Source organism: Fusarium phalaenopsidis, assembly GCF_050370095.1.
Source record: "Fusarium phalaenopsidis strain FUZ10S chromosome Unknown contig_32292, whole genome shotgun sequence".
Taxonomy (NCBI): domain Eukaryota; kingdom Fungi; phylum Ascomycota; class Sordariomycetes; order Hypocreales; family Nectriaceae; genus Fusarium; species Fusarium phalaenopsidis.
This window is the reverse complement of record NW_028145410.1, coordinates 3,654,936-3,671,436: the sequence shown is the minus strand read 5'-3', so window position 1 is coordinate 3,671,436 and position 16,501 is coordinate 3,654,936. Positions and strand designations below refer to the sequence as shown.

Below are 16,501 nucleotides of genomic sequence, written 5' to 3'. Positions count from 1 at the left end.
TTGGCCGATTTGGACAGGCAATCATGGATGTTTTTGAGGTCTTCTTAGCAGGCCGTTAGGTTTGCAAGGTCAATTGCAAGACGTTTCCATCTTCCAGCGACTATCAAAAAGTTTGAGATCCGGTGACATTCGAGCTATACACCATCTTGCCCTCAAACCAAGTCTTGAGAACCTTGACACCAGCAAACTCTCCCTTGCTCAGGTCCCTGTCAACCGCGATAAAGTTTGCCCACTTGCCAACCTCGATGCTCCCCGTTCTCATCTCGGCGCCTACTGCCCTCGCGCCGTTCAAGGTGATGATCTCGCAGACAATCTCACCGCCAACCTCTCGCTTGGTCTTGCAGCTGTCCGCGAGTCGTCTCAACACCATGTGATCTGAACTCCCAGAGCAACCCGTGCGTCGGATCCATCACTCGTGTTTGCCCTCAATCCATTCCTCAAGGAACCATGATGGAGGTTTGGCCGGTTTCTCGTCGGGTTCCACGATTTCCACATCCATGCTGCAGAGGCCTTCCCAATCACGCAGCCAGCGGTGTTGCTCAAGCTTTCCCGGCATATCAGCATTCGCCCAGTTACGATCACCTGCGGCGTCTTCTACCAGAAACGACATCATCCTGAGGGTGGACTTTTTCGACGGCCAGGCATTCATGGCCTGGTGATCTCTCTCCACATGTTCGGCCGAGGTACGCATCTCCAAGTTGTCTGGCATGTTCCTCACCGTTCGCCCCGTACGTGTTCGAAAGCCTTTGTCGGAGATGGGCTTCTTCCTAATGTACCAGGTGAATGAGTGGTATTTGCGTGTATACTCGGTTTCGAGTTGCGGCCAAAGTTCGAGTTCAACCCGCCCCTTCTGTATGTATCCAAAGGGTCGCCATGCCAGCGTTGAGCTAGCCGAGTCCTGAAGTTTAAGGTCGAAACGGCACCGAAGCAGATCAGCTCTAGATACCGAATCAGAGGGTTCTATGTAGATAGAATCCTTGTCGAGATCCAAGAATGACTGCTTAGATCCAGCCCAAGCAGATACCATCGGGTCCGGTGGCGATTGTGATCCGAACCCGTATTTCTCTTCCATCTTCACAGTGTATCGTTGAATCCAGTCAAGGAGAGCCAGGTCGCCCAGCAAGAAGAGAGCCACCCACCAAATGGCAACTCGAGGTCGGCGGCAAATAAAGACCTTTACTAAAACCTCGACTTGTTTCTGCTTGATTGCTGGCTCCAACGTATCCAGGATGGATGCGAGCCACGGGCCAACCATATTGCAATCAACATCTGGCTGCCACAAGATACTCCATAGAATAGATCCAATGGAATGGGTATGGATGCTGAGAGCCATGAAATATCGCATGAGACTGAGGTACCCCCGGATGCTCTGTTCATGGGAACTGCTAAACGTGCCATTTCTCTGTGGCACAGTCAGATGTGGATGAGGTAGCCGAGGTTGAAGCTCCATGGAGTGATAAATAGGCAGCGCAAGTGCGGCCAGAAACGACGCCTTGTAGGGCGGCATCGGTTCCAAGTGAGAAGCTCCTTTCGGGTCAGCACCAAGATTGAACAGCCGACATAGTTCGATGAGAAGTTCCGTGGCTTCAGAAGAGTTGGGGGGCAGAAGAATGTCTGCGTCTGAGACTGAAGCTTTGATACAAAGTTCGACGTCTGTGTTAAAAGACGTTGCCCATAGTGGTAGACGCCCCAGATCCATGGCTCGCCAACCCATGTTGGGACTGAGGATCGCGCAGAGCCACCTGACGAGCGAGGGTGACGCACCCTCGAGGTCCAGATCAACCACATTTCCCCTTTGGCGCTGGGTCGTATCGGGCCATAAACGATCCCTAATATTATATCGTACCGGCCGGCCTTGCATTTCAAGAAGTCGAACCGAAAGGATGTACGACCAGCACATGACCAGTACAGCGAGGCTGCTGGTTGTCTCCGAACCAACACCTAAGGCGTATGATGCTGCATCTGGGCAAATGTCACAGCGGATTGGATTCTCGATTCGTAATCGAAACGAGACTCGGCGACCGTGAACGAGGGCTACATTACTATCGGGATGCTGGTCTTCACGCACTGTACCCCCGATGTCGAGAGGCAGTTCCCAGCAAGGCCTGCCGTAGAGAAAAGCGCTGCGAGGAAGATGTTCAGGCAGACTCGGGACGTCTACCAGAGTGATGTATGGGTCCAGTGCATCTGCTGGCCAGAGACCTGAAGGTATTTTGCTTGCTTGATCCAAGAAAGCCTCCCATGTTGTCTTTCCGTCACAGAAAGTACGATGAACATCAGCTGGATTTGGTATTAACGGATCCTCTTCGTCCGTTAGTCGAGGGGCGCCTTGTTCGTTGGCAGGTGAATCCTCGCTGGATGAATCGTAAGTTGATGTTATGGATCCTGACCAGGTCGACGGAGAGTCGCCATCCGTCATGATTAGTTGGTTGTTTGGAGAGGTTGCTCCTGTCACATTGAGGCCAAGAGAACACAAGGGTTGTTGTGCGGTGCTCAATAACTGAAAAATAAAAAAATAAAAAGGGTGTGCATTCACCGACCGTCATACAGGCAACGATCAATCAGGCAGCCTGTTCAGAGGGGGTTAAATTTGCAGTGAAACAACTCGATCGTTGAACCCATGCGTCGATGAGCGAAAAAGACCGGATCACAGTCCGCACCGTTTATTTGAAGGGTACCTCTACTCATATAGAATGGCCATGGAAATCCAGGTACTCCTTAGCAGTGACTTGCTTATTCCGTGCTTTCGATCGTGCTGACCAAGAGGTAGACCATGAAGGTCCCAGCGATCGAGGGTCTCATCGTGGGCTAAATTTGCAGTAAACTTAGGTACAAATATGCACCTCAGAACTCGGGCTCTTTGGTCCCTCCCCTCGGAGATGATCAAGTTTGCAGTGCAAGGGTAGTTATTTCCAATAAAGGAAATTGGACATCTCGCAGCCAATGCCACAGGATCAGAAATTTATACAATGTTTCCTAAACATCTCAGGAAGAGACTGCGTTTATCGACAGTCATACGAACATCTTGGCAATATCGCTAGAGAGAAGGAAGGCAAAGACAAGCCAGGCCGGAGGGGGTCAAATTCGTCGTGAAAAAATATCACAATCCCCCGCCACATGAAGCCTTGAGGGGGGCTAAATTGGCTGTCAACCATATTGACTTTAGGCAGGGTATTCGTTGATAGTCAGACTACGCAGCAAGGGGGGGAGGACTCTGCAATGCCTCGTCAGAGGGATTAAACTTGCAGTGAAACCCTCGCCAGCCCCACCGTCGGGATTTGAGACCTTACGCCCTCCAAACTCCGGGATTCGAGCTCGGCGCGTGTTAAAATTGCAGTGCAAACGATCGAGATCGATCGCTCACCCAGCGATCGATCAAAGATTGAACTTGGAAGTCCTACCGTGCGGTTAATTTGCAGTGAAAGGCCGTCGTAGGCTGGCGAAGGTCAGTGTCTCGCCTCCCGGGGGTGTTAAACTTGCAGCGTAGGACTTGTGCTCGAGCTCGAGCTCTTTGATCGCTTCTCGTGGCCTGGACAGGATCAAGCTTGCAGTTCAAGGGTAGTGCGCCGACTACCTATGGTGCTCTTCGAAATTAGATCTGCACTAACAGCATCCCTTCAGGTTTGGGTGTCTCACGGCCAATACCACAGGATCAACGTTTGTCATGATAGTCCAACGTCTCGAGACTATATTCATCGACAGCCATGCAAGCATCTTGGCAGTATAGAAGGCAAAACCGAACCAGGGCAGAGGGGGTTAAATTCCCACTGAAAAAAAGGATCATAATTCCCTGCCACATGAGGAAGCCTTGGAGGGGGTTAAATTTGCAGTGAAAATACGCCTCAACCGCCCATGTGACTTTGATGTTAATTGAAGCCTTGGAGAGGTCCAAGTTTGCAGTGCAGCGTGCCGGTTAAGTCAACCCACCAATAAGTCGGCCAGATTGTTGTTTCAGTCACAGAACTCCAGAGTACAACAGTGACGGGCTCTTCGAAATCCATTACTTGAAAACAACGGCTTTTCCTGTCATGACAAACATGAATGTGACTCGACATGCCGTTCAGGTCTAGCTATCCCATAGCAAATAATGCAGCATCAGCAGTTGGCTTCGAGATAATTCCTCAACGTCCAGGAAGGGGACTGCTTTCATTAATTATCCCAGGATCTCGGCCATGGATGCCAAGGTAGTAGGGGAACTCCAGGACCAACCTATTCAGAGATTCCATTTAGAAGGCGGGGAGAGCGCCCGCGGCACAGTGGGACCGAGAGCCCCAGCATTCAGGCCCCTGAGGAGGGTTAACTTTACAGTACCATAGTTTATACAATGGATCGAGGATCGAACGTGGAAATCCTATCACGGGCTAAGTTTGCAGTGAAATGCCATCGTAGACGGTGAAGACCAGGGTCCGACCTCCGGAGAAGGGGGACTCGCGCTCGTCAAGTTCCTTAATCACTTCTATTAAAGAGGATCAACTTGCAGTCTGGGAGTAGTGTGCCATAACGTCACGCATTAACGCTCTACTTATTGTCACTCCATGGTTTAGAGCACAGAGATGATAGGTTCTTCAAAACTAGATCTAGACTAACACTATCCCCGTCAGGTTTCGGTGTCTCACAGCCAATGCCACAGGATTAACATGCAGCATGATAGACAGTTATCCAACATCCCGGGAAGAGACAGTATTCGTCTTCATCGACAGCCATGCAAGCATCTTGGCAGCATCTTGGCAGTATAAGGCAAAGCCTAGGACCTGAGGTTAGAGTATGTTAAATTTGCAGTGCAAAGTTAAAACATAACCCTATTCCGCCCTGCGCCTCGTTGCCTTGTGTTACGGCTGTATTATTTCTGTTGAGTTGCTCTGGGGCCGCCTGGGCCGCCTGGGCCGCCTAGGTTGTTGCCTCCCCCAGCCAACAACAATCATCATCTACGGTAGTCAAACCACCAATAAGAAGCTGGATTCTTTTTCCAGGTACAGAAACCCTAGTACAACAACGGCCATGGGTTCTTCGAGATCCAATGCTTGGACCAACGGCTTTTGCTATCATGAGCAACATAATCCAACTGACCTAGCCCTACCGATTGACTTGACACCCTGTTCAGGCGTAGCTATCCCATGGAAAATGATGCAGCATCAGTGGTTGGCTTCGTCTCCATCTTGGGTAAAGTCGATTCGTGCTTATTACTCACACCGAACGAGGATGGATAATAACCCACCCACACAAAGTGGAACCAGTATAATAGCCAAGAAAGCCAGTTCACGAACTTCAAATCCCTCTTTTAAAGCATCTACAATTTGTACAGCCATGGCAGATATCCAAGTCGAACCCGTCACAAATCCCGAAGACTTCACCGAAGCCTTTGCCTGCATCGCCGCAGCTTTCGGCCGTCAGACTCACGATGGCATCTGGATCGCCATGAACCCAGGGTGGGATACGCCTGAGGGCGAAGCTGCTGGTATTAAACGCCTCGTTGACCGCTGGTCTTCGGTCACGCGAAATCGCGACGGAGACCTCAACACCATCTTCCTCAAGGCGACTCTCCCCGACTCCGAAGGTCGCCGTGTTATTGCTGGTTTCGCTATTTGGCAGCAGTGCTCAGTTGTTGAAGGCTATGGCGATCCTCAACCTGAAGACTTTAACAAGGTCATGGACCTGGATACTCTTTACCCGGGAAACAAAGCTGAGCAGCGCTACCTCGTTCAATTGGATCGCTCACTCCACGGACGCCGCATTGAGGTCATCAAGGAAAAGGCCACTGCATCTCCGCCTGCAGTCATGGTGTTTGACCTCTGCGTCGTTGATCCCGCTCATCAGAGGAAGGGTATCGCTCAGAGGTTGGTTCAATGGGGCCTTGATGAGGCCAAGCGACGAGGTGGGCTGGAGGCTATCACCGAGGCGTCAAGCATGGGGCGCAAGGCATATATCAAGATGGGATTCCAGCCTGAAGGAGATGAGATGGTCTATCACGTTGATCCTGAATTCAAGGATCGCGATTTACCGTCTAACCTATTCATGAGGACGGGCGGGCAATAAAGCATAAGACACGGCATAGACCAAAGAATCACGAAGCGAATAGAAATGATATTCAGCAAACAGCAAGCTTCATTCATACGTGACAGCATTCAATATCCAGGCTATATACCACCAAGGTATCACTCATATCACACCAATTTTCAGTTCCTACAGAGTATGCGGCTTCACCTTCAACCCCTCCGGCAACTTCCAATGCGTCTTGACGCCTCCCCAGCTGTGATCATTGTATTCCGACTGCACCTTCTGACACGTCTTCAGACCCCACTCGGTCACACCCACCATCAGACAACTCTCAAACATGAAGGCGCAGCTCCCCTCGCCAACCTTGGCCGGCTTCAGCTCGGCGTTGCGGGCCGCCTCGCCGCTCTCCGCGTCCGGCCCGTGCCCGCTCATGACATTGTGCAGACTTGCGCCGCCGGGCACGAAACCTCCTGAGCCTCCACGCTTGGCGTCGTAACCACCGCAGATCAGGCCCATGAACTCGCTCATGGTGTTGCGATGATACCAGGGAGGGCGGAAGGTGTCTTCGCCCACGAGCCATCGAGGAGGGAAGATGACAAAGTCGGCCACGGCCGTGCCGGGGGTATTGGTCGGCGCTGTGAGGACGGTGAAAATGGAGGGATCGGGGTGATCGAACGAGATAGTACCGATGGTGTTGAAGCGGCCGAGGTCGTACTTGAAGGGGTAGTAATTTCCGTGCCAGGCGACAACGTCAAATGGGGTATGAGCCTGCACAGTCTTGAAGAGTGTGTTGTTGAACTTGACCACAACGTTGTATGAGTTGGGGCCCTCAGAAGCTGTGGCTCCAAAGTCCTCGCTGAAGCAGGCAACGGGCGATTGAAAGTCTCGAGCATTGGCGAGGCCATTGGAACCGATGGGACCAAGCTCGGGGAGGTTAAAGTGGCCCTGGTACAGCTCAAGAGCATAACCACGAGCAGGGCCAGATGGTAGGTGAACCTGATACTTGACGCCTCGGGGGATAACAGCAATCTCCATAGGTCGGACGAGGAGCCATCCAAACTCGGTTCGGATATCCAAAACTCCCTCTTGCGCAACAATGAGCAGATCACCGTCGGCCGAGTAAAAGGCAGTCTTCTCGTCCATACTCTTGCCAGCAGCATAGATGTACATGCCGAGTCCCTCCTTCAACGTAGGATCTCCAGCTCCGGCGACCAACCTAAGACCAGTGGTAAAGTCCAGATGCTTGGCCTTGTCGTGGTCGAAGGGATCCCAGCGCAGCTGGTTCGGGATGTAGTGAAGCTTACCCTCGGCGCCGTCCAGAGTCTTGTTGGAACCATTCTCCGTCTCGGTGTCATATTCGTACGGAGGGTGCGAGCAGGACGGCAGGACACGGTACAGCCATGTCTGCTTGTTCTCGTTTCGAGGCGCCGTAAAGGCAGTTCCGGATAGCTTCTCGGCGTAGAGTCCGTACGGCACCTTCTGAGGTGAATTGTGTCCAACCGGGAGGGCGCCCTCGACAGCTTCCGATCTACAGAGCAAGTCAGCGTGGCAATGCCAGAAACAGCATGTGATACTCACTCTAGGTAGCAATTGAAGCCATTCTGATACCTGTACTTCTCCTTCGTCTCGAACTTTGTGACGGGCATTGTGCTAGAGCTTGATCTGTTCGTCGACTCTGTGTGATGGCGAGCCCAGGAGATCAGCTCCCGGAGCGTCCGCACACCATCTTTTTAACTGCGCGACCACGGCTTTGAGCTTCTTCGAGCATGACGTCCAACCGCCGTGTAAGCCGTCCAACGGCAGTTCCGCGTTGCAGCTTCAAAGGATGACCAAGGCCGGCCCGATGTTAGCCGTGGGTCAGCGCGCCTCGATTCCGCTAACGGCACTAACAAATGGCCTGCCATTTCGGCAGAGTCTCTGATAGAACTTCATGTCCCCTCTCTTCCGTCGCATGCCGTCGGAACAATCCAATGCAACGACGGGACTTGTGTGGATTGTTTCCCCAGACGGCGGAATCGCGGGGTTCGCGGAATCGGAATCAAAGTTGATCACACTCTGTGCCGCTCCTCCAACTTCAGGGTATCCATCCACCACGTTAGCCATCATCACGATAAGATAAAGACAATTGGCGTTGAGCTGACAACCGCAAGCGTTGGTGGGGCCCAAGCGAACCGAACTCTGGCAGGGTTCTGGCATTGTGGACACAAGCATGCTAATTTCAACTTCCACACCCAACTTTCACAATCGCATTCACATTCACGAAAACAGCGGACACAAACATGCCGAGAGGAATTCTCAATTAGGTAAAAGGCCCATGTCGTCATGGAACCTTGCAGCGCCGATCTATCGACCAGCGATGAACAGAACGGTAGTGGAGTACACCAGGCGACGCTCCCAGCGTCGCACAGATTATGACCCGGCCAGAATATCTAATCGCAATATCCCGAGCGCCGACTCGCAACGAACCCAGCGAAACGAACAACAAGAATGAAGGGAACTATTGGAACAGATATCAGGGTGGCATCAAGTCACTTATTCCTCGTTCTTCTTGTTCTTCTTCTTCTTGCCGCCAGAGTGGCCGCCTGTGGTTGAGGGCTGGGCCTGGAGGTGCACAACAAGTCGGGTCCATGACTCCTCCTTGTCCCACTCGAAGCCAGCGAGGTAGGGAAGGTCGAGTTCATCATCAGACTGAGAAGACACTGTCAGCGCCAGTCTTGGCCAAGTGGCTATACAGGGTCGAGACTTACCCGCTTCTTGTATGCCTTGTGGATGGCATCGAGGGCATCCTTGATTGTTACACCCTTGAGGTTTCGGGCTGTTACTTCCTTCCCTAGGGGGAAGTGGAGGTCGATCTTCCTGATGAGAGGTTTTGATAGAGGCAGCTTGAGGAGTGCGGGGTCCTCAACAGTGTTGGGACTTGTGTTGATCTTCCTGTAAGTGAACAAGTCAGTAACGATTCATGACAATGCCATCTTAGGGTTAAGATGGAAGTGCGGGGTATCATCAGATGTACGTACCATCCAGTCTTCTGGGTCTCGGGAGCAAGCTCGAGCTCAATGCCTTGAGCCTCTGGAGTAAACAATGTCAGTATGAGAGCTATTGACATCAAGTCCGACATCGGTCGGAGCTATGCGAGGGGTATCGAGGGCTTCTGGAAGCTTACCGAGGTCGGCGATGTTCATCACATCCGGTGAGAGTGAGCTTTGTCGTCGGCCAGCCTTCTTGACAGGGTGCTCCTCCTTTGGTGAGCTTGACAAGCCTTGGACGGCGGAGTCGACCTTGCTGAGAGGTTCCGACATGATGGTTGTAGGTTCTGTATGTGATTGATCTGTGAGATCGACTTGGTGATAGCTTGGCCTGCTGTAGTGAGGGGTAGATATGTTAGCGAGATGCCTGGGTTGATGATGGAACAGGTGATTTCTAGGAGATGATGTCCTCAAGAGGAAGGACCGAGTATAAAAAAGGACAATGTCCACGAACCTTTACGTCAAAAGCAGGTGATGGCAGGTGAAGAATGAGGTTGATTTGTTGTTTGGGATCTGAAGGTGTGATGAGGAGAGAGAGAGGGATGGAAGGACAAAGCGAGGGGGAAGGGGGTTGTTATTCATTGCAACCACAGGCGCACCTGCCGTCCGGCGTCGTCTATCTCCGAATCACGCTTTCATCCTTGGATCCTCAGTCATCCATCCAGGACCTCACCTATTGCTACCAGTGAGCTGTCGTCAGACTGGGCGGGGTAACTGCCCACACCCGGAAGGCGCAACCTAAGGGAAGGTGCTGGGAAGCTTGCGCGGTTGCCCTGCGCCTGCGCCGCCCTCCGACCCTGATCAGTGATCTCACCTCTCACGCATTGGATCCATTGGATTGTGGATATCTCGCATCCACCCCTGCCACGTTCGGTCGCAGGCATTGATTGCAGGCGGCGGGCGGGAGAGCGCAAGAGGACGATCGCGTGACTTTGGCCTGACGGAAGGCGTGACGCCCCTGACTCCGGCGCTCAGCAGACCAGACCTGAAGCCGCAATGGGACTAGCGCCGGCGTGACGCAAAACGCACCGTGCAAGCCGAACCCGCTCTGCGTACCGGTCTGGTACCCGCTTGCTGCCCATCTCGGGTTAGCGTGGGGGGCGTAAATCCGGGGAAAGCTTGTCGCAGACCCACCGGGATCGGATGCTGTGGGTTCTGGTGGCGTGTGTGGACTGTGGAGGAGCCCGGCAATCAAGTGATGCAATCGACGGGCTCGGAAGCCCGCGCTGTGGTCTGAATTGCGAGCGGTCAACAAGAGAAAACGGGTGAGCTTCAGAGAAAGAAAACGCTCAAAGCAATGTCTGAATGCAGATCTAAGAGGGGTTGCCTCAATCCCTTGGTGGTGTGGCCGATTCGAGGAAGCGACAAGCCTGCCAACATTGGCACGTCCAAGTACGGCCTATGACGAGCGATCGCCAGTTTGTGCCCCTCTCCCTCGTGTCCCCCGGAGCCTTCGGCCTGCGGGTGCGTGCTTTGGCGCTCGCTGGCGCAGCTCACCTGATGGCATGTCCCACACCGAGGCCAAACAAGGACAGCTTCAAGACAATCATACCTCGCTCCCCTCCCAGGGGCGCCGCGTGAAACCTTGTGATGGAATTGAGGGGAAGTTGGTCGGGCGATTGGTCCGCAGAGGTGCTCATAGCTCGCGCTGATATGCGCCGAGTCGACAGCATCTCACCTGGTTCGCTCTGCCGAAACGCCCTTCTGCAACCGTGGTATCGAGATGGGTGTCAATTCGGTCCTAAGCTTTCGTAGCTTGACAGCCGACTCTGACCCCCTTGCCCGAGACTTTGCTCTCGATCTTCGTCGACTTTGCCCATCGTACCAGCATCATGCTGTTCGTTCCAGGTTGACTGCCGTGCTGGCGTCCGATACGTGCGTCTTCCCATGACTGACCCCCGCGTGCCATGTCCCTCGTGACGGTGCTCCTTGTACCTGAGCACATCTGACGCTGTTTCTGTACCTGGTTTCATGCCTGTTGTTGCCATTGCTGGGCCAGATGCAAGGAGGCAATTCCCACATAAAGAGGGCGGTTCTGCATCCTGGGCCTCCGGCCAACCCCTCACCCTCTGGCATCACTAGTCCATACCACCATACTCTCATTTCTAAACCTCACAATGGGGTCTCGATTTCTTCTTCTCTTTTCATCAGAATAACATAGTATAGCTTTTCACTATCATTCTCATCATCTTTGTTCCCCCTTGTCTTACATCACCAACGCCAACATCCGATAGTGGGGCCGGGAACAGGCGACCTCGGGTGGAGACCTCGGATGGATCCCTTATCGATCCTGGCTCCAGGCAGGAGCATGCCACCTTCAAACCACGTCCGGCACCAGCAGGCGAGCGCCGACGGCAGCTAAGAACAAGCGATTAGACGCACACCGAAAATGGGTGATTTTGTTGAACCATTGATCATGAGGACGCCTTCATTTAACGCAGGCCATGGCCATTTCCGTTGCATTCTCACAAATTCCGTACACGTCCGTCGCAGAGACCGCCCAGACGCAATGACTCCTTTCAACCCATGAACAGGTCCCACGTGATACGACCCCCCATGGCATCGTCCTTCCAGGATTCCAAGGTCAGGAAATCAAAGCTCAGCTCACCTTTCTCGACACCGACTTTCAAGCACGGATTCCGATGGTCCAGAAACGGCAAATAACCAGCCAGGCCGGCGACAAGGGGAATAACCGCCAAACCAGGACTCGACAGCAAAAAAAAAATGGCCAGCTGGCCAAGAACGGTATGTGTCAAGACATTGGGCAGCGGAACTGACGAGGTTTCTGTGCCTCAAACCATGTAGGGCCTCGAACTTGCTCAAACTGCGATCCATTCGCCCCCGACCTCTTCCTAGAATAGTACGAGTTAGTTTTAGTGTCTACCCTCGCCATCTCGCTCGCCGTGCCCCGTGCGACCAACATGATGCGCCGATTCAACTCCGTGAACACACCCACCGATGTCCCATCCTCTCGCCTCTCGCCTCTCGCCTTTTTGTGAATCTTTCCATCTACAAAGTTCCACCGCCGTTTCCGTGACGACCTCGATGACGCCCATTTCGCTTCCGATCGTATATCAGTGTAAACGCCAATGCGCCTCAGGGGTGGAATCAATGCCGCAGGAGGAGGGGTTTAACGTTTGGCCTCAGCATCATGTTCTCATCGACATCATGTTACGCTCAGAATCATGTATCATGGAGGAAAAGGCAACGACATCGTCAATTCGTTAATGTACTGTTATTCCGAGGCATGTCGAAGCCTATCGAATCCGAATACACTCCCTTCGCCCACTAATAGCCGACCTACCAAGCCATCCGAGCCAATATGCCCTTGGGGTAGGTTCTCACGCAATACTTTCTCGCTTCATCAATAAGAATGAGACCTATACCAAACGCCATGGGCAGGAACCAATGTTCGACAGGCACCTCGGCCGTATCCAAGACGTTCTGAAATTCCTTAGGGTACAGCCAAAAGAAGGCCATGACGAGAGCAAACAACATGGCCGGGAACAGATACCAGTTCTGAGTGTTCTTGTTGAACAGGGGAGGATGCTGGAAGATGGATAGACGCCGGGTCCGCACGGCCAAGAGATTGAACCATTGCCTGCAATGTGTCAGAAAATGTTGGTGGCTCCAATTGCGCCCAGCCTGGGCAGCCCCGATCTCGGCGGTGCGACTTACATGACGACCAGGTTCACAAAGTAGATGGAGCTCGCCTCGTTCAGCCTCGCCTGGTAATAGTCGGGATCGATCGTGCCAGGCAGCTTTCCGAACGAGAACCAAATGTCCGAGAAGGGAATGCCCTTGCGCTGCAAGTACCAGTACGACATGGCAAACGACGCCGCTGTCTCGATAAAGCCGACGAGCCCGTACGCCTGCAGGATGAGCTGCCAATCAACGAGGCGGTCCTTGCCCGGCACTCTCGGTTCCCGCAGGAGCACGTCGGCCTCCGGAGCCTCATATGCGAGGGCGACGGCAGCGAGAGCGTCGGTGAAGAGACTGAGTATGTTAGCTTGTGCAGTCCACGGCCAGCATTGGACTTACCAGATGATGATCATGAGGAAGCTGCTCAGGATCTGAGGGATGCCAAAGGCGACGTTGGTCATGACTGGCCAGAACTCGCTGAAGCTGCCTGCGGGTAGCAGATACGCCACAGTCTTCTTGAGGTTATCAAACATCATTCGACCATACCGCAGCGCTTCAACAACGCTCGCGAATGTATCCAATAGCACCATGTCTGCCGCCTCAATTGCAATGTCACTGCCTGAACCCATCGCGATACCAACATCAGCGGCGCGCAGAGACGGAGCATCGTTCACGCCGTCGCCTGTCATGCCGACAATCTGATTCCGAGCTTGAAACTCGCGCACGATGCGGAGTTTATGCTCAGGGGTTGTTCGAGCAAAGACAATCTCACGGTACTTGGCCAATTGATCCCACTGGCCCTCGTTAAGGGTGATGAGCTCGGGGCCACTGAGGACAATGGCCTCCCGAGGTCCATCAGCGCCATAGTTAAGCTCCAGAGCACGGAGAGATGGGTCGATGGTCACTGTACGATGCAGAGCCTCCACGGTGTCAATGTTTTGGCTAGTGATGATGCCACACTCCTGCGCGATAGCCTGGGCTGTCAGGGCAAAGTCACCGGTAACCTGTCTCTTGTTAGCTGAGATAGCTTTCATTCGATGCGAACAACTTGCCATGAAGATGCGAATGCCAGCAGTGCGGAGCGTGTCAACAACATCCGGGATCTCGGGGCGTGGAGGGTCGACAATACCGACCAGACCAACAAGAGTCAACCCAGTCAGAGCCTGGTTGTACATCTCCGACTCGAGAGCCGTTTCCGACATACTTGGCGGAAAGACCGTGCTAGAGATGGACTTGCGAGCCAGCAACAGCACTCGTCTTCCCTGAGACGCCCAATCATCTTTGATCATCTCAATGCTCTTGCGCTTATCATCGTCTAGGTGAACACAAACGCCCGAAGGGTTGACGTATGAGCTAACACGTTCCAGAAGGATCTCCGGTGCACCCTTGATCGTCAAAAGCCTACTTTCGTCAGCATAGTACATTCAACTATTGCCAATACCACTTACACATCACCCGGTGCAAAGATAGAACCAATGTCCGACGGCAACGCAAGCGAAAGACCATCAGGATGTGTCAAACAGAACGCCTTGATCATGTACTTGTTCTTGCTGTTGAAAGCAAGTTCATACTTGACCTTCCAGCACCGTCGCAGCTCGGCCACTTCTCCAAGGCCCTCTGAGAATCGGAGGATGGCCTGGTCGGTGGCGTCACCGTGGATGACACGCTCGTGGAGAGGAAGTCTCATGGTGGCCGCGTCAAAGGAGCCGGCGTTGCATAGTCCGGCAACGGCGCGGAGCTGGCTGAGGGAGTTGTTCTTGGGGCTGGTGTGCTGGTTGAGGACCATGACGTCTCTTGCCTGGTCTGCTAGCATGCGCTTGTCGCCGATGGCGCACTCTGTAACAATCATTTTGTTCTATAATACATCAGTGATTTTTCTACCTTGATCGGGTCAATTGTGAACGAACCTGTGTCAATGTACCAGTCTTGTCAGAGCAAATGACAGAGACTGAGCCAAGCGTTTCCACCGTCTTGAGTGACTTGCAAAGGATCTTGTTCTTGCGCATCATGTTGGCACTGATGGTCATGCTGGCCGTGAGAGCGACCGGAAGACCCTCAGGGATAAAGGCCACAGCCACAGACACGCATGAGATGATGAGGTTAGGGACGCTGATCCAGTCAGGATACTTCTTGCGTAGCCATGTAGCCCTGCGCAATTGTTAGCATCCATAACAGGCGCTTTATACAGGTTACATACCAGAGAATAACGACAAGAATCATCATGAGAGCCATGATGGAGCAGATGACCAACACAAAGTGGAGGACTTCACGCTCGAGGGTGGTCAAACCCTTCTTCGGCTCATTCGTGAGCTTTGCGATCCTGCCGAACACAGTGTTGTCTCCAGTCGCGACTACAAGGCCAGTGCAGGTTCCCGAGATGCAATGTGTTCCTTGGAGACCAATGTTCTTGGTCTCGAGGTAGTTTTCGTCTGTAGAATTCACCGTGCCGTGGATGGGAACAGATTCGCCTGTGAGGTGTTAGCAAGTGTGTTGCGTAGGGATTGTAAGGGGTCACGTACCTGTGAGGATAGACCGATCGATCTTGAGATCAGAAGAGACCTTGACAAACCGGACATCGGCAGGGAGCTTGTTGCCAGCCTTGATCAAGAGGATGTCTCCTGGAACAAGCTGGTCCGCAAAGAGGGTGACCTGCTGTCCGTCGCGTATTACCAGGCAGTGTTCAGGGAGCAAGTTTTTAATCGAGTTCATGACACGCGACGAAGACCAGTCCTGCCACATGTTAAAGGCAGCTTGGATGAAAAACACAGCAAGCAGGACGATAGCTAGGGCAAGGTTCGCGGGCGCTGGGGGCTTTCCCAGGGGTCGCCACGCGATAAAGACCAGAATGGCGGCCACAAAGAGGACTGTACCGAACCCCTTGAAGAAGTAGCCGACTATCTTCTTGGTATTGTGCGTCGGGGCTGGAGAAGGGGCGTTCTTTCCATAGCGACCGACGCGTCGTTCGACCTGATCAGGAGAGAGACCTTCGATGAGGGAGGAACCAAGTCGTCTGATGACTTCGTCGACGTTGTTGGTGTGCCACTCGAGTTTGGCGAGATCTGGGAGCAACAAGTCAGACAACAATGTCACGATGCAAGTTCATTTTAAAATCCCGTACCTGCTGCAGCTTCATTCTTTGTCTTGGCGAGACTAGTTTTTTGGTTATAGTCTTCAATGTCCATCGACCTTGAAACATCTCAGCAAATCACTCATCACAGTCCAGTCAAGCGCCTTACACTGCGCGATATTGAATGGGCAGCACAGCGGAGGCATCGACCGAGCCGCGCCTTGACCTAATGGAGCGGATGCCCATGGATTCGGTCGAGAGGCCACGCTTCACGGGCGGCCTGGCCTTGGTAGCCGCCTCTTCATCGTCAACCCAGTGGATGCGCTCCGGGTGAGGATGTTTGATGTCGGGATCAGCCATGATGAGAGGGTAGAGTAGCAACAATAGAGTAGGGAGCAAGAGAGAGCAGAGGGCAAGAGTAGGAGGAGCTGAGTGAGGATTCCAGCAGACCAGCACACTCAAGGACCTCTTTATACTCATTTATTCACTAGAGTAACTATTCCCAACTCGTCCATCCCCTCTCTTATGCACAGCCCTCACGAGAAGAGGGGAAATTTCCTCATGCTACAAATGTTGGTGTGAGAGAAGAGGCATCAGGAGGCCGCCGTTGATCATCACCGCCTTCACTCTGATGGCAGCACAACAACAAAGCCAACCCCTATTAGGGCAAGAAAAACAAGGTCACGCTGCGCCTCCGAATGCAATATCCGATTCATTTACCGCTCACAAATGACTTGTCTCGTAAAGCAAGCGGGCGCTGAGCTTGACGAGA

At 53.0% G+C, this 16,501-nt stretch overlaps 5 protein-coding genes across 5 annotated transcripts; 1 reads left to right on the top strand and 4 right to left on the bottom strand.

The window, feature by feature from the left end:
* Positions 1–103: 103 nt before the first annotated feature.
* On the bottom strand, positions 104–613 carry LRP88_05376 (uncharacterized protein; the record flags this gene model as incomplete). Its single annotated transcript, XM_083241930.1, has 2 exons — positions 104–344; positions 414–613. The coding sequence occupies 2 exons, from the start codon at positions 611–613 to the stop codon at positions 104–106; spliced, it is 441 nt and encodes a 146-aa protein (XP_083103078.1).
* A 4,691-nt stretch (positions 614–5,304) lies between these two features.
* Positions 5,305–6,033, top strand: LRP88_05375 (acyl-CoA N-acyltransferase; the record flags this gene model as incomplete). Its single annotated transcript, XM_083241929.1, has 1 exon — positions 5,305–6,033. One exon carries the CDS (start codon positions 5,305–5,307, stop codon positions 6,031–6,033), a length of 729 nt encoding a protein of 242 aa, XP_083103077.1.
* A 147-nt stretch (positions 6,034–6,180) lies between these two features.
* Positions 6,181–7,640, bottom strand: LRP88_05374 (Homogentisate 1,2-dioxygenase; the record flags this gene model as incomplete). The annotated part of the gene is made up of 2 exons (XM_083241928.1): positions 6,181–7,522; positions 7,573–7,640. 2 exons carry the CDS (start codon positions 7,638–7,640, stop codon positions 6,181–6,183), a joined length of 1,410 nt encoding a protein of 469 aa, XP_083103076.1.
* Positions 7,641–8,526: 886 nt separating this feature from the next.
* LRP88_05373 (uncharacterized protein) lies at positions 8,527–9,293 on the bottom strand (the record flags this gene model as incomplete). Its single annotated transcript, XM_083241927.1, has 4 exons — positions 8,527–8,682; positions 8,742–8,925; positions 9,012–9,063; positions 9,158–9,293. 4 exons carry the CDS (start codon positions 9,291–9,293, stop codon positions 8,527–8,529), a joined length of 528 nt encoding a protein of 175 aa, XP_083103075.1.
* Positions 9,294–12,320: 3,027 nt separating this feature from the next.
* LRP88_05372 (cation-translocating P-type ATPase) lies at positions 12,321–16,089 on the bottom strand (the record flags this gene model as incomplete). The annotated part of the gene is made up of 9 exons (XM_083241926.1): positions 12,321–12,621; positions 12,699–13,016; positions 13,209–14,063; positions 14,111–14,517; positions 14,570–14,810; positions 14,860–15,130; positions 15,182–15,721; positions 15,781–15,848; positions 15,899–16,089. 9 exons carry the CDS (start codon positions 16,087–16,089, stop codon positions 12,321–12,323), a joined length of 3,192 nt encoding a protein of 1,063 aa, XP_083103074.1.
* Positions 16,090–16,501: the final 412 nt, after the last annotated feature.